Source organism: Gigantopelta aegis, chromosome 3 (assembly GCF_016097555.1).
Source record: "Gigantopelta aegis isolate Gae_Host chromosome 3, Gae_host_genome, whole genome shotgun sequence".
NCBI classification, from domain to species: domain Eukaryota; kingdom Metazoa; phylum Mollusca; class Gastropoda; order Neomphalida; family Peltospiridae; genus Gigantopelta; species Gigantopelta aegis.
This window is the reverse complement of record NC_054701.1, coordinates 85,206,881-85,230,833: the sequence shown is the minus strand read 5'-3', so window position 1 is coordinate 85,230,833 and position 23,953 is coordinate 85,206,881. Positions and strand designations below refer to the sequence as shown.

The window sequence follows — 23,953 nt, the reverse complement described above, 5'->3', positions numbered from 1 at the left end:
CAACGGCAGCGACAACGACGGAGACGTCACCGACGACGATAATGATAATGCCTGGTGGCAACACCAGTTTAGGCTATATCAATCAACAGTTTAAAGGGACGTATCCTAGTTTCAACCCGTGAAAATTAACATAAAGTTTAATCAATCTACAAACCTGTAACACATTTGGATAAAGTTACAACTGAGTGAAACACGAGTCTGTGACTTTGAAATGGTGAAATACCCTCTAAAACTCGACTCCATAACTGTTACTTCTCAGACGCACGTGCGTTTTTAAAAATATAAAAAATGCATTTTGTAATATTAAAAACACCAGGATGACCAAAAACACTTCGAATGTAAGGAAATTGATAATCTAAACAATAAAAGTATGATTTAAGTTATCAAAAACGTCTATAACAGTCAAAAATAAGCGTTAGTGTTTAAAAACTAGGGTATGTCCCTTTAAGCACACTGTTCTGAGAAGAAAACTCGGCAAGATTAGGTGGGCAAAAAGAAATTAGATAAAATCGGTGACCTGATTCGGGATGGGGGGGGGGGGGGGGGGAGAGGGGTAGAGTTGAAAATGGGCAAAATTTGAAAATAAAAATTAGTAAAAAGTTAATAGAATTTAAAAAAGAAAGAAAAAAAAAAGTTACAAGCTAAAATAAAAAGAATTGACTGCTCGGTCGAATATTTATATAATTTGGGGCATTTTTGAAGGACAGTCTAAAAATAAATAAGAGAAAGAAGAGAGGATCGGACTATTTAATAATATTAAAAAAAAGAAAGTCATTTCGACATAAACTTTTGAACGTAGATCTAAAAGTTTAAAGTCCGATCTATATGTTCACGTGAGTGGCCTCGTTAAGGCCGTTAGGGTGCACAGCTTGTAGGGACGAGAGGGGTTGCATCTCAGTCAGTAGACGTTGAAGGTGTAGTGCTGTGCTGAAATACAGATCTTGAGAAGCCGAATCCGTCTGAACGAGAGAGAGAGAGACTCAGACTAGGATATAGTCCAGTCGTCATGGGTTGGTATAGTGGTGCGGACGGGCCCGACTCCGGAGGATACGAGATGGTATCACAATAAAACAAAGTAAAGTCTAGAAAAGAGTAGTAGGGGCCGACCCCGCTTCCTATTTCTTCTTAGAGTGGGGCGGTCAATCTTCCAGTGCTGCTAGGACATGTAGAGACTAAACGCGAACAACCGTGGTGTTCTGCAGAATGGCCGTCATACGAGTCACGAAAAAAACAAGTCAACATAGTCAGACGGAGAAATGACGTGGAGGCAAGGAATCTCGCTAAAAAAAATCCAACCTGGTGGTGCAGACTGTCGAAACGAGAAGCGTTCCAGCGTTCAATCAGTTCCAGTGGCCGCATACATTCCAGTAGAAAACTTCATTTCACTGACAAAAACAACGAAATGAAGGATCCCCGTGCAGTGTGCACAAGCGAAACAAACACGTTTTACCGCGTCGAGCTCCAGACTGGGAATGTAAATAATATACGATCTATTGAATGGTGGCTCTCTTTAAATAAAATAACGATAACTAGTTTGACTGATGTTTGCTAAAATCAGCTATATATTACAATTGTTATAATATATATATATATAACATGTATCACTTTTCCCCACCAAAAACACTAACAATCCCCCAACCCTCCAACAAAACAAAGTTTAAACACATGGGCAGCAAAATGAATCAAGTGAGAATCTTGTTTTAGATAAATAACATATTTAATTTTACCTATATTTATACCAGACTAGTTTAGTATTATTATGTTTAATCAATTTATTTGAAGCTACCAATTTTCAAAAAATAATAAACATTATTTAATTGTGTTATGTTGGTACTTATTGCATGTATATATATTAGTTGTTTAGAATATATTCATTTGTTTTAACTGGGTCAGAATGTCGGATGTTTCCGTTGCATAACGAACAGTTACGAAAACAAACGAGGCTTTATAACCTCGCTAACCTCGACCTTAAATGATATGTTTCCGGTTCAGAAATGTTGTGCTTGGTGATCGACGCTGAAATGGAAAGTTTCAAACTTGTCTAACTTATTCAAGAGAACATAATATTTTGTAAGCACACTCACAGTATGGGCACAGCATGCCAGGATATAGGTTATAGGTGCACTAATAGTTGAAAGTGATCTGTACTCATTCATTTGCAAAAACAAAACAATAACAATAAATTACTGTGATTACCGTTTTAAGCGTTTACGTTTGCATATCGACCACAAGCTAAAACTAAAACAAACTAAATCTACGGTGAGAAGCACAAACACTTTACACAGCGTGACAGGTGGATATATACATTCACATTTTATTTTGTTTGGAAAATTGGATATATCTTAGCTCTGTTTAAAACCAGCCGTAAGGTTGATGGGGGAGGGTCAATACCTTCCCCCTAATCACACTATTGTGACCATACCCCCACCATGTTATGTATTTTCCTATTGCCCCATAAAATTACCTATAGAAAATTTTGCTGCTCCCCCCTCCAAAATGCATGCCCCCAATATAAAACCGTTGTTTTGGCTTATACACAATAAATATAACATATCCAACAGTAATTTTTAAGGTCAACAACAGTCACTTTAGGACCCTTGGTTTGGCTTCATACACAATAAATAAAACATATCCAACGGTAATATTTTGATTTGATATATATTTAACAAAAGATACTTTTTATTTCTTTCATATTTTAAAACTTAAAATTAATATTGCATCTAGAATTATGAAAAATAAAAAATACTGACCAGTAAACAGCATTGTCTGCTTGTTATGGAAATTTTACAGGGGTCACGATTAATAGACCAGTTTTTATTTTAATTGTGGCAAAGCACTGTAATAATATAGCTAATTTTGAATTAGAATGACATCAGTATTTCAATGATGTCACTTTACATCTCCTTACAATAACCATAAACATGGTAAATGACGTTCCGTTTTAAGAATGCTTGAAAGTTTCCAATGCAAAAGTACTGTTGAAGTTTTTTTGTTTGAACATTACTAATTACTAATGCACCTGAATGTGTTTGAAGAAAATTGTGTGATTAAAAAATTGTACCTTTTACGAAATATGGATTTCAAGTGAAATTACCGTAAGATACACTATATTTATGGTAGACGAAGCCAAAACATGATATATTTTATTTTGTCTGTTACCCTGTTTTGGTGGTTGTTTCAGTATCAAGCAACAATACATACATTTGATGCTAACCTGTGTACTCTGCCGTTCGAGAGCTAGATGGACATTTTGGATGCTTATGATCGCTCTCTCAGTCTAGATATTACTATATAGCAAAAACACTGAATGGCAGAGTGGGAATCTTTGTCTACCGTGTTTTCTTTATAGAATAATCTCTGACTGAGAGAATGCAGCTTGTATTTTTTAACTTAGCAAGTTTACCATTATAACCATTCATTGGATCAACTTATAACACAATTGCAAAACATCAGAATTGTTATATTTGTTTCTAAAAATTTTGTCTGTTAACACTGGTTCATGAGGACTGCATTTTGTAATTTTCTAAATGCTCACATGAATATTTATAAACAGACAGTTGTTATCCAAATAGCTACATTTTTATAAGTATTTCTATGCTTCAAATGAGCATTAAACTGGCTGCATGCTTATGTAGCAAAGTTTTCTGCACATGTGTCAAGAACGGAAGCATGCATTGTTACATGTAACTATACAATTTTACTTGTTGATATTAAGCAATAATGTGCATTATATACTACTCAAAAGAATTTAAGGGTCAGACGATATTTTCGACATTATTTTCTGAATATCAATTATATTATCTAGACCATAATGTCACGCATGGTATTGTTCCATTTTGACGAAAGTGGGTCTAAGCAACCCATAAATGAATTAAAATCCACTGTCATTGACACTGTCGACTAGTTCTAATGGCGAAAACATGCTTACATTTGCACGTAAATTAGGGCGAAAGCGAAAGGTCTGCTAAGTGCCCATAACTTGCTTTTTCACAAAGCGCTTCATTTGCACGCTTTGCACGTGTATTCCATGTTCCCAATGCTGATTTTCCGTATAATTGGAGCTTGCGTTCGTGTACGGTGCACACTCCAAATTCGACAATGGTACGACTTCAACTGACTATCGAAGATCGAGGAAGGGCTATTGCTTGGCTTCAGGATGGCAATACGCAATGTTGCTCTGAGACTTGGTGTCAGTCAGAGTGTCGTTGGCCGACTGTGGCAATGAATTCTGTTCGAAATCGTCCACGTTCAGGAAGACCCCGAAGCACTACAAATAGAGAGGACCGCTACATCACCAATATGGCTCTACGTCAACGCACAACCACTGCACGCCGATTATGTGACAATCTGCGGACTGCGACTGGAACTCGAATGTCTGATCAAACCATACGCAATCGTCTGAGAGCCAATAATCTACGCTGCTGTTCGACCACCACTCCTACCACGTCACAGAACGGCCAGACGTCACTGGTGCACGCTTCATCTGCGGTGGCAACGTGTTCATTGGGGTCGAGTGATGTTCACTGATGAGTCCAGGTTTAGTCTCCAGTTCAACGACGGTCGGGGTTCGTGTCTACAGACGTCCTGGGGAGCGCTTCGCTGACGTTAACGTTAGACAACGTCACCGGTTCGGTGGTGGCAGCGTCATGGTGTGGGGTGGCAGTCTCTATCCACCACAGGACCCCCCTCTATGTGGTGGATGGCAATCTGAATGGAATCCGCTATCTGAATGAGATTATCCGGCCGTTGGTTCTCCCATGCCTTCAGCAGATTGGCGGCGGGGCAGTTCTGCAGGATGACAATGCCAGACCCCACCGCGCCAGGGTGGTAACGGACTTTCTCAGACAACAAGGTATCGCCAGGATGGATTGGCCAGCATATTCGCCTGACTTGGTCCCAATAGAGGACGCCTGGGACGAATTAGGCAGGAGAGTTCGGGATAACCATGCCCCTCCGGCCAACCTTCATGATCTGGGTTAACTTCTTATGGCAGAGTGGCAGGCCATTCCCCAAGAGTTCTTCAGACGTCTGATCAACAGCATGAAACAACGATGTGTCGAGTGTATTCGTGCCAGGGGTGAATTCACACACTATTAAACGAATGTTCTAATGTGTAAAATCCATGTTTGACAACCTTCAACTTTGACAGCATGTCATGTGACTTTCTTGTATACAGTGACGTTTATTTGTGGTTTTTTGTAAATATGGAACAATAAATAAAAAATTTGGTGTAGTTTACATCATCAATCTAATACACTCTGAAACTTATTTGCTTATAAATTTTTGACCCTTAAATTCTTTTGAGTAGTATATATTGTTGAATATGCATACCAGGCCAAATGCCTTAATTGTCCCGTCCTTTAATAGCAATAAAGAAGAATAGCCTAGCTGGTGGCATTGTCTTTCTTCTCCACTAGACCATGAGCTTCAAATTAGTACAATTAGGCCTACACATGCGATACTAAATAGTTGCTGACTAAACAAATTGTTGGGTTGTTGTTGAACAGACTGGTTAATACTGTCTTAGATATTGGATTCATCCTGTGACAGTTAGAATGGCGAATGCTGAGCAGGATATATATAAAGCAGATATCTTACAACAGTGACCGGCTATTTTATTTATCCTGCTATCCTATATAATTTGAACCGTTTTATTACACTAGGAACTTTAAAATTTGTTTAGAGTAGAAGGCTTGCACGTGTTGAATGCCTTTCATCTACAATATCTATAAACCAAAACAAAATAGCTCTTAAAATTTAATTTAATGTTTATTTCTTATTTTTAAAATAAAAATTGTTTTAGAAATGTTTTAAAAAAATCAAAACTATCAACTGAAAATAAAATAATAAGTAACATTTAACAATACACCATTTCTTTGCAAATCTTAACTAGTGTAAAAGTAGTTCCGTGCCCAAAAGCTATATTGTTGGTCGGTGACTGAAACTATAGAAATTTATCAAGTCATCATATCTTGCCACTATATATATATAGTGATTGCAAGATAAAAGTGTTTCTGTCCTTTCCAATTGGACTGACAAAGTTTAGATGCACTGTGTGCAATTTTAAGCGAGTCCAGGAGCCTCGATACTCTTCCAAAAAGAATTTCAGACTCTATTCTAACTGTAATAGCATTGGAATCCATTGGTCTCTTATATTTGCCTGATGAAAATAAATAATTAAAACATTTCTAACTTCGGATTATCACTGTCTTATTACCTGTTGAAATGATATACGCTGTCAGCTTGTGAATAACGTAACAAAATGCAAGATTTGTGATAAAATTACTTAAATATCAGGGAATGCTTTGTTCAGTATTGTGTCATGATTCGCTACATAAGTTTCAGAGATCGCTACACAATTAAAAAAAATTATACAGCAGTTGCTAATAAATTTTTAATTGACCAGAAATATTACTAATCAAGATTTAAAAAAAAAGAGTGTTCCCTGAATGTATAACAATAATTAATATCAAGATTCCGAAAATTATTTAGTTTCTTATTACCAGTATGTATTGACAATTGGTTACCTTGGTAAAAATCATGTGCACAAACTTTAAGTTACCTAAGAGTTTTAAACAGAGTTTTGGACAAGTTGGGCAAGTTGAGAATATTAATTTCAAAGTATTAGCAGACCTATAGGAATGACTTTGGGAGTGGGGTGGCACAAACTCTATATTGGATTTTGGTTACAATGACAAACATTAATGTGTAGGAAAAAAAGAAAAAGAAAGAAAAAGATTCACGAGTGATACACACACACACACACACACACACACACACACACACACACACACACACACACACACACAGTTCCTACGGGCCTGATTAGTGGTTATGTATTATAACCTATGGGTTACCAGAGACAGGGCTAGTTCTGGCACTCACCAAATTCACCAATTGCGAATTTTGAAAGCAGTTGGAAAATTTTATTTTAGTTTGGTGAAATAATTTCATCTAATAACTGACATTTTAAAGAAAATAACTGACAATTTCTGCAATTTATGAAGTTTAGTAGACAATTTGGCAAATTGTTTTGCTCACCCAGCGCTAGCCCTGAGAGTCATTGCATATTTCGATGCTGATTATTGCATCACCTGTTGACTGTCATTTACACAACTGGAGTTAGTTGTTAGGAAAATTATCTCTTACACGTATACAACATCTGCACCATAATACGGGTTAACTTCAAGTCAGTACACTCATATTACATATATGCGTAGCATCCATTTTGCATATTAAAGTCATTTGAATATTTTTGTGAATTATTGATTGGTTATATTTACATGAATGTACGTGTACATCACTGGCATAGCCAGGATTTTATATATTGGAGTGGGGGGGGGGGGGGGGACCACACTGTATCTTTGTATACATGTACATGTATGTAAAAAAATTGTATGTATGATTTTATAAATTTAATACAGTTTTTAAAACAAAAGTTTGATTGGGGGTGGGGGGTGGTCTTTGCCCCCCGTGGTCCCCCTGACTACACCACTATATGTATAATGTTAGAAATATCTAGAGCAATTATATTTGAAATAACTATATAAAAATAAAAAGATATAATTGTCTAAAACAGATGTTAAGTGTGGGTTTTAATTTTTATATTTTACTGTTTTATTTTAATACTTACTGACACTCTAGTCTTGGGGGGGGGGGGGGGGACGTAGCCCAGTAGTAAAGCGCTCGCTTGATGCACGATTGGTTTAGGATCATTCCCCGTCGATGGCCCCATTGGGCTATTTCTCGTTCCAGCCAGTGCTCCACAACTGGTGTAACAAATGTAACTATGTACTATCCTGTCTGTGGGATGGTGCACATAAAAGATCACTTGCTGCTAATTGAAAAGAGTAGCCCATGAAGTGGTCTGTAACCATATGTGTGACGCCATATAACCGTAAATAAAATGTGTTAAGTGCGTCGTTAAATAAAACATTTCCTCCTTCTTTTTCTTCCTTCCTCTTGTCTGTGGGAGCGAGACGTAGCCCAGTGGTAAAGTGCTCGCATGATGTGTGGTCTGTTTGGGAACGATCCCCGTCAGTGGGATAAACCATTTCCTTCCTCTATCTGTGAAAACTTTATTCACCTGTTTAATCTTGTTGAGCTTGTATATGAAAGTAGACAAACAATATCAGTGTTGACAATACTACTTTAAATTTAAAAATTGACACATGTCAAAACATAATGGGCTGAAACACCATATAACCGTAAATAAAATGTGTTAAGTGCGTCGTTAAATAAAACATTTCCTTCTTCTTCTTCTTCCTTCCTCTTGTCTGTGGGAGCGAGACGTAGCCCAGTGGTAAAGTGCTCGCATGATGTGTGGTCTGTTTGGGAACGATCCCCGTCAGTGGGATAAACCATTTCCTTCCTCTATCTGTGAAAACTTTATTCACCTGTTTAATCTTGTTGAGCTTGTATATGAAGGTAGACAAACAATATCAGTGTTGACAATACTACTTTAAATTTAAAAATTGACACATGTCAAAACATAATGGGCTGAATTTATGAAGTATGTTTTTTTTCCAATGTAAATGTATGTAGTTACACGCTTGTAAAAGATAAACATGTATGCTTTGTAAATTTGCTCCAGTAGGTCTACAAACTGGTTTTGGTCTAAAATGTTCTTAAAAATTAGTTTTAGTTTTCAGTTTGTTTTCATTTTGTAAGAGTGTAGACCCATTGGATGGGCGCATACACAGTAATTAATGTTAAAACTACAAGGATTAAATCTGTTTAGAAGGATTTACAGATGAAATCCTGCAGATATCCTTGATTAGATTTCCTGAGAGCATTCTGAGATATTGTGAATTGAAAATGTTTTTTCTATAATTTGTTATACTGAGTATGAAAATTGTGGGCCAAGGATTGTGGGTGGGGGGGGGGGGGGAGATTGGGGTTGTGGTGGTGGGGTGCAGGAGACTGCCTTCTGATCCGACTGGCTCTGATATCCTTGAGGTGTGTATTGGAGGTACATACATTATATATTTAACCGTCAAAAACATGCCCTTTCTTGTGACATTTGTGACAATGTTGAACTATACATAACAACATACTAATTTTATCTTAATGTGTGTGTGTGTGTGTACCAGTACTTGTTAATTGATTATTCAGTTTCTATCACATTAACCTTGGCCTCCACGCTGGTGGGTTATTAAACACTGATTCTTTTATTCCTTTGAACCTTGGCCTTTTTTATAGTGTATTTAAGCATTTTCCATTTAGGAATCAACATAGTCTTTTCTACATGCAGAGTGAATCTGACTGGTGGTGTCATGTTTGCATTTGTTGTGCTAGTACAATAGGAAACATTCGCGGGTTGTCATGTGGTGACAGCATGTCCAGCGGTGACGTACAGTGTAAAAGTATTCATAGTAGACAGGTTTATTCACTTGTAAACATAACCAATACACATGCTGCCACTTGGTTATTCATGTTTGGGTCTAAAGTACATTTAAAGTATATTATTAATACTGGTAATTCTATTATGTTTTATACCTTGTGACCATTCGGCGTGTAAGTAGAGTTTCATTTAATAGTGGAAACAATTGTCTTAATAAAATATTAAATTTGAAACTAAATTACACACCATACAGTCATGTACTTGTATTTCAATTTAAATATCTATTGAAATTTTGTTTGGGCAGCTTTTCTATATGGCAGTGTGGTAAAGTGGCCTGTTATGTCAGATATCTGTTGAATACAGATTGTGGTGTTTGTACTGTATTAAATAATCTGAGAGACTAACAAGCTGATATGTTTTCTTAAATATATTTTTTTTTTAAATTTATTTATTTCTTTTTATTATTTATTTATATGTTTATTTATTTATTCCATTCTGTCCTATTGATTTTTTTTCCCTTTACTCGCTCAGATCACTCACCTGAGGTATTTGTGTTGAAGGTTCGAACCCCCTCAGTGGATCCATTGTTTTGTTTTGGTAAATTGTTCTCCACAAAATTTTATGAAACAAAAATACCACCACTAAATCTTGACCAGTTGGGTATTATTAAAATATAAAATAAGGTTTATGCATACAGATATGAGTACAATGAGAAAAGTGCTGTTTCGAATGAATAACAGTGTGTGTATGTGTGTTTGTGTATGTGTGTGTGTGTCTCTGTGTGTGTGTGTGTGTGTGTGTGTCTCTGTGTGTGTGTGTGTCTGTGTGTGTGTGTGTTAAGAAATTTTATAGTACTTAATAATAATGGTAAATGTAAACTTTATAAATGTGTCATAACCAGGTGTGTATTTTGTGGTAACCTGCACATGGGTTATCACACATGCATATTTCGGAACCCAAGTAAATATATATATATATATATATACATATATACATATACACACACATCCTAAAGCACTTGAAATGTTTACATCACTCAGTGACTCTAAATAAATTAAACCACCCATTCAAGAACAAGTGGAGTCTAGTGTGTTGTTAAATTCAGTTCAATCTTCGAGAACCAGTGTTTCAACTTAATGCAGCTCTAATCTAACTGATTATACCGTGTTTTTATGTGCCATGCCACGTGAATGGGCCTCTCTGACTAGCCTGTATTATTCAAACAAATACTGCTACACACCTCATAACTTGACAGTCTGTGTGGTGTATGAGTATGTAATCCCCTGTATCGATTATACTTCAATCAGGCAGTGTGTGAGATCCATAAAGCGGTGATTTATTAAGGCCGTCTGGTCGGTGACATGCAGCCTGTGTCTAGCCTGAACAGGTTTTCATGTCATATTAAAGTCCCCAGTCTCTAGTCAACAATGCAATATCCACTTGTGACACCTTCCATCGAGATAAGTCTCTTTGATCCCTGGATACAATGTGTCTTCAATGGGAATGTTCCAGAAATAGTCATGGGGTGGGGTAAGAGATAGTCGGTGGAGTCACTTGTGGGTTTTTTAAATGCCATGTGAGTATGCCAAATTAGAGAGGGAGGGAGGAAATTTGTTCTTACCACACAAGTTATTCTTTCCAAAAAGCAACACAGAATCTTTTATACACACTCCCTCATAGAATGGTATACATGTATATCTTGGCCTTTGATGCACTTGTCATGAGGCAGGGGTGAGATGTAGCCCAGTGGTAAAGTGCTCACTTGATGCGCAGTCGGTTTGGGATCGATTCCCATCAATGGGCCCATTGGACTATTTCTCGCTCCAGCCAGTGCACCATGACTACTGACTAGCACATCAAAGGGTGTGGTATATGTTATCCTGTCTATGGGATGGTGCATATATAAGATCCCTAAGTGGCGACAGCAGGTATCCTCCCTCAATATCTGTGTGATCCGTAACCATATATCCTGCGTCATATAACATAAATAAAATGTGTTGAGTGCAGCGTTAAATAAAACATTTCCTTCCTTCCTTTGTCATGAGGCAGTGGTTGGGGTAGGAAAAATCAAGAGTCCATAGAAAGAGCTCGAGTCCATTCATGTTGTTTCATCCTCCAACCCATCTCACCCCAGCCTGGGACTCTACCACTGAGCTATCATCTCGCCCCCTTTCGTTATATCAATCTTCAATATCATATACATATTATTGATATCGACCAACATGATTGTTCATGTACAGTGGCAAATCAATCACATTAATTCTGTGTTTGTCTTCTGACGTTTGTGACCGGTAGAAACGATTCCAGTGATTTCACTCGGTAAGAATGAAGAGGTTTTATAAGCAGGTCAGATAGATAAAGTTTTACTTTAAGTACCACATTCAGTCTGTGAAGTTCAGTAGATTATTTGAAGAGGACCAGAAGGACTGTGGTTGAATGATAATCTCAACATTGACTGGATTGTTTTTATGAGTTATATTGGATACTAATTCATTTAATTGTCCGTGTTTACCGGTACTATTCTACATGATTTGAGGTATGGTAAAATACCCTCTTGTGAATGTAATTATTCATTTAATAGTCAGTGTTTACTAATACTATTCTAGATGATTTGAGGTATGATAAGATACCCTCTTGTGAATCTAAATATTCATTTAATAGTCAGTGTTTACTATTCTAGATGATTTGAGGTATGATAAGATACCCTCTTGTGAATCTAAATATTCATTTAATAGTCAGTGTTTACTAATACTATTCTAGATGATTTGAGGTATGATAAGATACCCTCTTGCGAATCTAAATATTCATTTAATAGTCAGTGTTTACTATTCTAGATGATTTGAGGTATGATAAGATACCCTCTTGTGAATCTAAATATTCATTTAATATTCATTTAATAGTCAGTGTTTACTATTCTAGATGATTTGAGGTATGATAAGATACCCTCTTGTGAATCTAAATATTCATTTAATAGTCAGTGTTTACTAATACTATTCTAGATGATTTGAGGTATGATAAGATACCCTCTTGCGAATCTAAATATTCATTTAATAGTCAGTGTTTACTATTCTAGATGATTTGAGGTATGATAAGATACCCTCTTGTGAATCTAAATATTCATTTAATAGTCAGTGTTTACTATTCTAGATGATTTGAGGTATGATAAGATACCCTTTTGTGAATCTAAATATTCATTTAATAGTCAGTGTTTACTAATACTATTCTAGATGATTTGAGGTATGATAAGATACCCTCTTGTGAATATAATTATTCATTTAATAGTGTTTACTATTCTAGATGATTTGAGGTATGATAAGATACCCTCTTGCGAATCTAAATATTCATTTAATAGTCAGTGTTTACTATTCTAGATGATTTGAGGTATAGATACCCTCTTATGAATCTAAATATTCATTTAATAGTCAGTGTTTACTAATACTATTCTAGATGATTTGAGGTATGATAAGATACCCTCTTGTGAATCTAATTATTCATTTAATAGTGTTTACTATTCTAGATGATTTGAGGTATGATAAGATACCCTCTTGCGAATCTAAATATTCATTTAATAGTCAGTGTTTACTATTCTAGATGATTTGGGGTATGGTAAGATACCCTCTTGTGAATCTAAATATTCATTTATTAGTCAGTGTTTACTATTCTAGATGATTTGAGGTATGGTAAAAAAAATCTTGTATAATCTCTCTGTCTCTATCTTTCACTCTATATGTGGATGGATGGATGGATATAATATATGGATTTTACATGGATGGATGGAAGAATGGATGGATGATGGGGAAAAGTGGGTGTGATAAATGGAATGGATTAAAGTTAAAATTTATTTTGTTTAACAACACCACTAGAGCACATTGATTAATTAATCATCGGCTATTGGATGTTAAACATTTGGTAATTCTGACTCGTAGTCATCAGAGGAAACCCGCTACATTTTTGCATTAGCAGCAAGAGATATTTTATATGCACTTTCCCAGAGACAGGAAAGCACATACCACAACCTTTGACCAGTTATAGTGCTCTGGTTTGAATGAGAAAAAATTGAATCAGTTGAATGAATCCATCGAGTAGGTCTGATCCTGCGACACAAGCACCTCAACCGACTGAGCTAAATCCTGTCCATTGAGTGGATTAAAGGATGGATGGATAGAAGGATGCATGGATGAATTTTACGTATATGGATGAATGAATGGGTGGATGTGATGGATGGGTAGAAAAGTTAAAGTTTGTTTTGTTTAATGACACCACTAGAGCACATTGATTTATTAATCATTGGCTATTGGATGTCAAACATTCTGATATGTAGTCATGAGAGGAAACCCACTACATTTTTTGTAATGCAGCAAGGGATCTTTGATATGCACTTTTCCACAGACAGGATGATGGCACATACCACGGCCTTTGATGTACCAGTCATGGTGCACTGGTTGGAACGAGAAATAGCCCAATAGACCCAAACCAACCGTGCATCAAGTGAACGCTTTACCACTGGGCTATGTCCCATCCCTGGATGGGTAGAGTTTTAAATGAATGGATAAATTAATGAAAGAGTAGATGGATGAACAGATGGATGGATGAAAGAATGGATGGATTATATAGTCTAAAAGAGGAAACCTGCTAAATGTTTCCATTAGTAGCAAAAGATAATTTATACGCACCATCCTACAGACAGGATAACACATACCACTGCCTTTGATATACCAGTCATGACTGAAATTCCAGTCGTGGTGCACTGGCTGGAATGTGAAATAGCCCAATTAGTGGGCCCGACCAATATTATGAATACCACTTCCTAAAATGTCATGATTGTTGACCCTATTTATCAACAAGGAAATCGCATGTTTGGTTTCTGTGCCATATGACCAAAATAGCAGTGGTTGTTGCCTTTTTCGAGGTGTATACATGTGATATAAAACATAACATACACAAATGTTTAATGGGTAGAATATGTTTGGGAAAAAGTGTGCATGTGCATTTAATGAGTTTGTTAATATTTTGTTTATTAATAACACTGGCCTTGGTGCATGTTTATTCTATGTTGTTCAGCGATGTTAACAGCATGTTGAATGTGTTAATGATGATAAAGCTAAGTACAGCACTACAGTAAATAGGAAGAGTGTGTCCCAGCATAAGAGATAATGGAACTGGTTCCACGTGATGTACCTCATTTCTTAACACACCTGCTTGTCATGCTCTGCCAAACCATTTGTCTAAGATTGAGACCACATGTTTTAGAAATATTTCTCCTTTTATTGGGGAAATACATGTCTCTAGAATTAAATTTTGTAAAGACTTTGTCTTTGGGCCATTGGTAGGGTGTGTATACACATGTACTTATCTCAGTGCCCCCTCCCCCACCCTACCCATCTACTCTATGTTGACAGCAGGGCCAATGCATGTATATATAACAGTTACAGCTGTGTGTTACCCCTAACTGATTGTTGTTAAGCCCCTTTAGTGGTAGTGGATTTTCGTGTCTCAATTTCTTGACCATATGTTACATGTACATTGCTTATAGTGATCATAAATTCATATGTTATTTTTTTATTTAATCTGCCCATTTGCTCAGCTAGAAATCCATCAATGCATTCGTTCATCCATCCATACATCATCCATGTAAAATCCATATATTATATCCATCCATCCATCCATCCATCCATCGATCCATCCATCCATCCATCCATCCCATCCATTCCATCCATTCCATCCATTGCATCCCAGCCATGCAGACAGCCATCCACAATTCACGCATTCCATCGATCAATTCACAATCCATCCATTCTTTCATATATACAACTCTTCATCCTTCTACCCATCCATTAATTCATCCATTAATGTAAAACTACCTGTCCATCACATTCACCCCTCCATTCATGCATTTGTAAAATCCATCCACCCATCCTTCTGTCCATCTATCCTGTAATCCATCCCATTCAACACACCCGCCTTTTTCATCATTCGTCCATCCATTCTTCCATCCATCCATGTAAAATCCATATATTATATCCATCCATCCCATCTTTCCATCCATCCATGTAAAATCCATATATTATATCAATCCATCCATCCATCGATCCATCCCGTCCATTCCATCCATTCCATCCCAGCCATGCAGACAGCCATCCACAATTCACACATCCATCGATCAATGGCGAACAATCAGAAACTTTCCGACAGGTGGCGCTCGTGCACTATACACCATTCCTTTTTCTAAATTTGTATTGTCGTAAAGCACCGATCGGTATATCCACTCTATTGTTCTCGACCTAATTGTCAGCATGTATGTGACTAAAGTGTAGAACGGCTAAAAATTAAAGTAAATAATAAAAATCTATGAAATTCCGCAGTGGGTAGTAAAAAAAAATAAAAAATGGAAGAATAAAAAAGAACAAAATAATGTCCAGCTAAATCGTGGGTTTTCCCCAACCACGTAGGCTACTCCCTACCATTCTTACAACTTTCTAACATATATCCACCATGCCAAAACCATTAAATGTATACATATTTGACTGATAATACTTGAGTGTTTGCAATAAAAAACCCGGTAACAGCATTTAATAAAGTTTTAATTTGTAAAACGCCACGCTCCATTCTTTGCTGTTTACTTCCGGGTTCTATTCAATGTTATTTGTTTACCATAGTTTGACACCCAGTAGCCAAGCCAACCCAACCCAAACAAAATAAATAAAATAAATAAATAAATAAATAAATATAAACAATATATAAACATTTTTTATTTATTTTTATTTTACATTGAATATATATATTATATATTCAATGTAAAATAAAAAAAAAAAAAAATGTTTATATGTATACATGTAATAAATTTAAAAAAATCAATAACATACATATATAATTACAGATATAAATATTAAATTTTGAAATGATGAAAAATAAATAGGAAATTTAAAATATTAAATATATAGTTGGTTTTTTTGTTTGTTTTTTTTCACGTGTAAGTAGAAATATAACAATGCTTTTTCTTACACATTTACATGAAATTAGAAATGACAGTGGTATTGTTTTTCAATATTTATAATTTGTTAATGTAAATAATTTAATTTGTGTGTACAAAATGACATAATCTGATAGGAATTCTGATTTCACTGAGCCTGTTTTAACAAAAATCTATTTGACCTACCGGTATCTAAATTTTATACTTTTCAGTACTTATATTAAGAAAAGTCCAATGTAAATCATCTTTATCATGGTTCATACACTTATTTACCAAGAAAATTCATGACTTTCCATGATTTGCACTGATAATGAAATTAACAGCAATTGAAAACTGCTTTAAACATTATACTATTATACTAAAGTAATAAATTATAAATTAAAGAAACAAAATACTGCTATTTTACAAATGTGGATTTCTAAAACCAGATGCAGCAAGAAATAATTATGACTATATATAAAAGTACACTTATGGTTTACTAATAGTTTAAAGTGAACATAGGTACAACACCAATTAACACTACTTACATTAATTTCAAGAGATGCATTACATGCAGTATTCACACATGGCTTGTTTCATGTTCAATGTATGATGAGTTACTTGCTTAACATGTACATGTGTTTGATAAACTGTACATAAACAATACCTATCTGGTATTTATATTTTCAGTCCAACAGTGTGGGTTTTTTCAATGCCATGCTAGAATTTATCACAATGTAGTCAACATACTCCCCCAAAAAGTAAAAGTATTATAAACTGTTATAGGCTTAAACAGTCACTGGAGAATAAAATGTTGGGATTTTGCTACATTTGTCCAAAATAGTCCAGTTAGGCAATAATAAAAAAAAAGACAAAGAATAAAAAGAGACCCCCCCCCCCCCCACACACACACACACACACACACTCAAAAAAAAAGAAAGAAAAAAAAAGAAATTTATTTTTTGAACAAATATTATAATTTCCAGTTTCAGGATATTTATGTAAATAAATTATAGATTATAATTTGGAAAGTATTTTGTTATGGTTAGTTTGTTTTTGGGTCAGTAGCAAAAACAAAACAGTTTGTTCTGTTATGCCTCAAGTATTTAATCAAATCTCACATTGCAAAACAAGCTCCGCAGTCTCTTTAGAATATCCAATAATGAAAAGAAATTAATCTTTTTTTTACATCTCAGAACATTTTAAATTTGGTGTTAAACATCTGTGTTTCAGAAAAAACAGCCTTCATAATTTTGACCCATGGTTTTGACACTTGGCATAGATACTGACTCACCAAGTACACCCATGGCCACCACACAGGCTACTCCTACCAATTACTTTAATTTCAGCATTTTCACTTTCATTGGAGTTTATTTGTTTACACCACCATCACAGCATCCTTTGGTAGTGTTTTTGTCAGTAATTTCTGATATGCTTAGTATAAAAAGAAAATGCATCCTACATACATATTACAGCTTACAAAAGAGATACCCAACTAATAGGCCCCCTATAGATAGATTAACAAAGGAATAATCAAATGTAGAGTTTAACAAATGAAGAAAAGAAAATTTTATTCTGCCTTGTACCTAAAAAAAATTTCTGGGAACGTGACTTAAAAATATTAGGTAGGGCCAGTCTAAACTTTAAAAAAAAAAAAAAAAAAAAAAAAAACTACATCTGTACTCTTTTTAACTTAAAAAAAAATTGGGAAAAATAATCAGGGTAAGCCTTTTTTTTAGGTAGGGTCGGTTTCAAGAAACAACTGTTTTTACACCTCAATGGGCACTCCACATCTCACTATTCTGTTTATATTGTATGTATGCTATTTGCATGTCTCAAACTATTATTTTCTTCTTCTTCAAATTGTGTATTAGGGGCTGTGGAAGAGGTGAGGGCTGATAGGGCCATGGTCTCCTCTTTTTTCCTGTTACTGTTCTCAAAAGTCTGGAGATGTCATAGGCCCTATGTTAACATCTGATATTTAAACTTATTCTGGGTGAGCATGCCTCCGAACCCCCACCAACAGGTTTGGGCCCTCAAATACATCTACACACACACACACACACACACACTCTCTCTCTCTCTCTCTCTCTCTCTCTCTGTGTGTCTCGGTCTCTCTCTCTCTCTCTCTCTCTCTCTCTCTCTCTCTCTCTCTCTCTCTCTCTCTCTCTCTCTCTCTCTCTCTCTCTCTCTCTCTCACACACACACATGACAACCTTTTAACAAACAGCACACTATAAGTACCCCCACCCCATCCCCACTTTCAAATACACTCCGCTGGCTCTGTACATAAATAAAAAAAAGTGTTTCTAAGACATTTTTTCTTTTAGTCTGTGAAATTATTGATTAAAAATAAATTAATTAATTAATTAAATAATCGACAACAAACATGATCAAGGCCATGGGGGGTAGGACGAACTCACCTAAACCCTCCCCCTCACCAAAAAGCAGTGAACAAAACACACAAATAAACAAATGTCCACATAGCATACATAAAAGGAAGAAAATATAATATTTCAACTAGATTTTATTCAAATAATATATAAATAATTAATTTTGTTTTAAATCCACATACCGAGAATGGATAGGTTTTTGGTAATGACATACAAATGCCTCGTTTTTCAGCGATTCACTGTTTGTTTTGTTTGTTGTTGTTGTTGTATTTTGTCATATACTAGATCTGTTATGCAGTCCAGACATTCATTCTTTGTGCAATGCATCATCATCTGAAAAAATATGACCACTTTTCCTGTTCGTACAGAGGTGGACAAGTAATTTATACGACCAGTGGCTTCAAATCACACTATTGAACAGCTGTTTAATGCGAGACTCTAGGTGCATAGTGACGACGCGACCTCTAAGGGGGAGATAATATCTGGGTGTTCGCCATTCACAATCCATCCATTCTTTCATACATACAACTGTTCATCCTTCTACCCATCCATTAATTCATCCATTAATGTAAAACTCTACCTGTCCATCACATTCACCCCTCCATTCATGCATCCATATTTGTAAAATCCATCCACCCATCCTTCTGTCCATCTATCCTGTAATCCATCCCATTCAACACACCCGCCTTTTTCATCATTCATCCATCCATTCTTCCATCCATCCATGTAAAATCCATATATTATATCCACCATCCATCCATCCATCCATCCATCCATCCATCCACATACAGTGCTGTATGGTGTATCGGCACACCTAAGTATTCAAGGACCATTTTCAATGTGAACACTATGAAATACTTAATAAAATGTGTCTCTCACCAATGAAGCAGTGCATAATCTCAAATACACTACAAATTGGTTTATGTCTGTAGTAAATAAACATTTTAAAATGGTGCATAAATATAGGCACCCACTTGTATCCGAAACGATTTGCATGTCCGGTGATTCGGCGCAGTAGATGTGGATTGTTGACCCCACTATTTATAGACCGCCCATGACCTCACTTTTATCCCTAAATGCTACACTATTGTCCCAGAATTATTTTAGTACTTTGTTTTGTCTTGTTAAAAATATTACTATGAAAATGAACGATCAGACATGACCCATCTCATGATCAGTTTCAAAATCGTTTTCTTGAGTGGCACAATACTGCAGATGCATACATGTTCATTGTCATTCATGGCTAAGATGCCTACATGGATTTTATTTTTCTCGGGTAGATTGTGCACACACGTGAATCTTATTTCGCTTTTATTTTTTTTATAACAATGTGACAATTGTGAACTGAAATGACTGTCAATTAAGGTGTAAAACTTTCCTTTTGTTTGCATTTGCCTGTGTTTTCCTTTTCAGTTTAAATAAAAATAACCGAATAAAAATAATTACATTTATACTGTTTACTATAATTTAAAAAATGCGGGAAAGGTGTTTTCGACTGGTTTTAACATTCTTAATATCAATACGGCTGACCTACTTCGCGTTTATATACACGAAAACAGGTGAATGATTTATTTTCAAATTATGATATAATTATTGATAAATCTAATCTTTTTTTTAATTGCACCTGTAACAAATATGTTGATACTTGATTAACCATTGAAAAAAGGAATTGAACTTTAATTTGTTAAAAACACCGAGAACATGACAACTTCCAAAGCATACTTAAGCAAAATACCAAGTGCGCCGAATCACTGGATGCGCCGATACACCGGACACAGTTGTATAGAACGAAAGAAGGAGATAGAGAGAGATATGTTGTGTTTTACATGGCTATATTCTATATGGGGGACTATCATTTTTATTAGATATCATATCATACATACCACATATACCATAATGGTGTTTCTGACTTGTCAGCCTCTGGTCAAAACAACCAATAACAAGCACTGACAGACATGACACCTTATGGATTTGTCATGATTATTGGCTTAACAGTGTCAAAAGGTTTTGTCACAGTCTGGTCAACCTGCGGGTTAGAGATAAGCTGGTTATAATCTGGTTTTATCTGTCACGAAGGGCTGCTAATCTGCTTATGTTCATCACCTCAAGATGGTTGCCATTGTGTTCAGTATGATCTCGGAACCACAATCAATAAAAAAAGTATTAATAAGATCAACACTTAATCCAAGTTTCAGTTCCTTGGCTTCTTGCCCAAGTCACTGATCATTTGGCTGTATCTGAATTGTATATTTTTCTAACTAATAAGTTTCTTAATAATTTATAATGTAATGTATGTAAGGCCTTTTTAACAGTTTCTAAACGTTCTGATAGCTTCTTCTCTTTAAATCTGCTCTGCCAACTGTCTTCTACATGTATGCACTTACCTGATACTGCATTTGGCAAGTATCTTTTGCACTCAAGTGCAATTGACTACCGAACAGACATTGTGTTAAGTATTGTGTACAAAGATGAATTCCAGAAATACAACAGCGACCATTTATATAGCCTTGGATAGTGAGGGCTGGCTATCTACACAGCGGCCATATTTGAGGGGAAAGCCCAGTGTTAGGCCACCACACCTCATCTAAACTTTCCCATGCATAGTATGGTTACATCTATAGACTGTCCCATCATTTATACAGCCTTGGATAGTGAGGGCTGGCTATCTACACAGCGGCCATATTTGAGGGGAAAGCCCAGTGTTAGGCCACCACACCTCATCTAAACTTTCCCATGCATAGTATGGTTACATCTATAGACTGTCCCATCATTTATACAGCCTTGGATAGTGAGGGCTGGCTATCTACACAGCGGCCATATTTGAGGGGAAAGCCCAGTGTTAAGCCACCACACCTCATCTAAACTTTCCCATGCATAGTATGGTTACATCTATAGACTGTCCCATCATTTATACAGCCTTGGATAGTGAGGGCTGGCTATCTACACAGCGGCCATATTTAGGGGAAAGCCCAGTGTTAAGCCACCACACCTCATCTAAACTTTCCCATGCATAGTATGGTTACATCTATAGTCTGTCCCATCATTCTATAAAACTGTTTTCTGTAAATAATTTCAGTTTGGACTGATGCAAGAAGAAAAGTAAAAGTTTTTTATAAATAAAATAAAAAATGCTAATTTTGTTTGCAATATACAAATCAGTCAGCTCAGAAATAAATTTAACTTGTAGTAAATGTCATGGTATGAAAAAAGGCTTTCTCTGTGGGACGGACTATAGTAAGAATATAACAATGAGAACTTAAAAAAGAAAAATGCCATTTTGTTTATTGATTCGGCTTGTATAGTGAGTGCTTTGACTCATATGTAATGAGATATTTCTAGTTTACTTACGAAGTCTTGTATTTTTGTCAAAATCTTAGTGAGTTATTTTTCCTTCTGATTTGCAGAACACAGATTTAGAATAAAATTAATGACAATAAAACCAAGTTTGTAGTGCGCAAGTTTTTTCTATGGTGTGTGGTACAGTTCATTGGATTGGTGTTGGGCTCTCGATAGCTGCAAAATGTGTGACTTGTGTCCTTATAGGTCTTTAACGTGACAGACACTAGATTTTAAACACTACGACACATTTTTCACAATTAGAGCCATTTATGATCACTGAAATCAAACGTTGCTTATATTTTAGTGTTTAGACTATCAATTACCACAAAATGAATTTTTTTATATTTTTTAAAATGCACGTGCATCTAAGTAATGGTTATATAGTCAAGTTCTATTCTATTGTTAAGGATATTTTCCTGTTTCAATGTCACAGACTCTTGTTTTACTCTTTATCCAAATGTGATAACGGTTTGTAGATTAACTAGACTTAGTGTCCATTTTTATGGGTTGAAACTAGGGTATACATATGAGACTTTAATAATTTTGTAAACTCCAAAATTGTGCACTGCTTTAGTGTGTATTTCGGGTGTATCAAGAAGGGAGAGGGTCGTGAATGCAACTGTACTCTTGTTTTGTGATTATTATTGTAGTTTTTCATTAAATATGTTTTAAAACCACCACATTAGTCATAAAGTGTAATAGATTATTATGGTAATGAACCCCTTACACAAATTCCTGATGATACCTATAGATATATTTGATACAATATTGATTTCTTTTATCTTTTTAGCAGGCGGCTTTTGTAACAATATGACTACTATGGGACTTGACGCAAAGGGGTAATGGGCTTCAGCCATGTTTGAGGGTATCGATCTGGAAGATGAGGAGGAGGAGGTGCCGCCCCCTAAAAGAAAGGAAGGCTTTGAATTCAGAAAGCCTGTCCGCCCTTACATCTGCTCGACCCCGCTGGACTTCATAAAAGAGCGCAATTTCCTCGCTGATCACATCTACCCGAGCATCGTGGAGTTCGCCCAGGGTCGGGGGGCACTGTTCTCTCCCACGGACATCCGGTGGAGCCCTGAAGACAAGGTCTTCTCAAACGGACAACTCCTGCGCTTTCTGCTGGACGCCATCGACCGGTGTTCGCCATTCTTCATCTGCCTGCTGGGCGACTGCTACGGCCCGCACCGCCCCGAGGACGAGCCCCTGCTGTCCTACACCAGGATGATCAACATGGACAAGTGCAACCCCCTGGACCGGAACTACCTGATGGCCGCCACCGCCTGCTATGGCTGGCTCCTACACGATGACAACCAGGCGTGCAGCCTCACGGAGCTGGAGATCATCCACGCGGCCTTCCTCGGCGACTCCACGCACTGCCGCTTCTACTTCCGACAGAGGGATCACCTGGAGGACAAGTACATGAGGGCTGGCGGCAGAGAGTCGGAGATGCAGAGGCTGGACAGTGTCTACCTGCCGAAGAGCGAGTATGCGGGGCTGAAGATACAGGACCTGAGGCAGAGGATCGTGAAGAAGGGCCTGCCCGTGCAGTACTTCACCACACTCGAGGAGTTGGGCAACCTGGTACTGAATGACTGGATAGACATTGTCGATCAGCTGTACCCAACGCCTGTCAAACCCTTTCAATTCCAAGGTGAGTGGTCAATTATGTTGACCAGGGCCCCTGTTTTACGAAGCGACCTTAGGGCTAAGATCAGCTTAAGTGGATATCTAGCTTATGTACTTAAGGTGATCTTAGGGCTAAGCTCACTTTGTGGAACAGGGCCCTGGACCCCATTTTTCTAAGCGATCTTAGGGCTAAGATCACCGTCAGTGCATAAGCTAGTTATCCACTTGAGGTGGTCTTAGCCCTAAGATTGCTTCGTAAAACAGGGCTCTGATAATTAAAAGTTCAACCCTCTTTGTCCT

At 36.5% G+C, this 23,953-nt stretch overlaps 1 protein-coding gene across 3 annotated transcripts in view; it reads left to right on the top strand.

The window, feature by feature from the left end:
- The first annotated feature begins 1,982 nt into the window (after positions 1–1,982).
- Positions 1,983–23,953, top strand: part of LOC121369221 — a 73,126-nt gene continuing 51,155 nt past the window's right edge. The window contains exons 1-2 of one of the 3 annotated variants that reach the window (XM_041494163.1): positions 1,983–2,070; positions 22,815–23,678. In XM_041494163.1, the coding sequence (XP_041350097.1) occupies positions 22,880–23,678 (799 nt within the window). In that variant the 5' untranslated portion in view covers positions 1,983–2,070; positions 22,815–22,879. Of the gene's footprint in view, positions 2,071–9,395; positions 9,517–22,814; positions 23,679–23,953 lie in introns of those variants that run through there. The other 2 variants (XM_041494164.1, XM_041494165.1) reach the window with 2 other exon arrangements.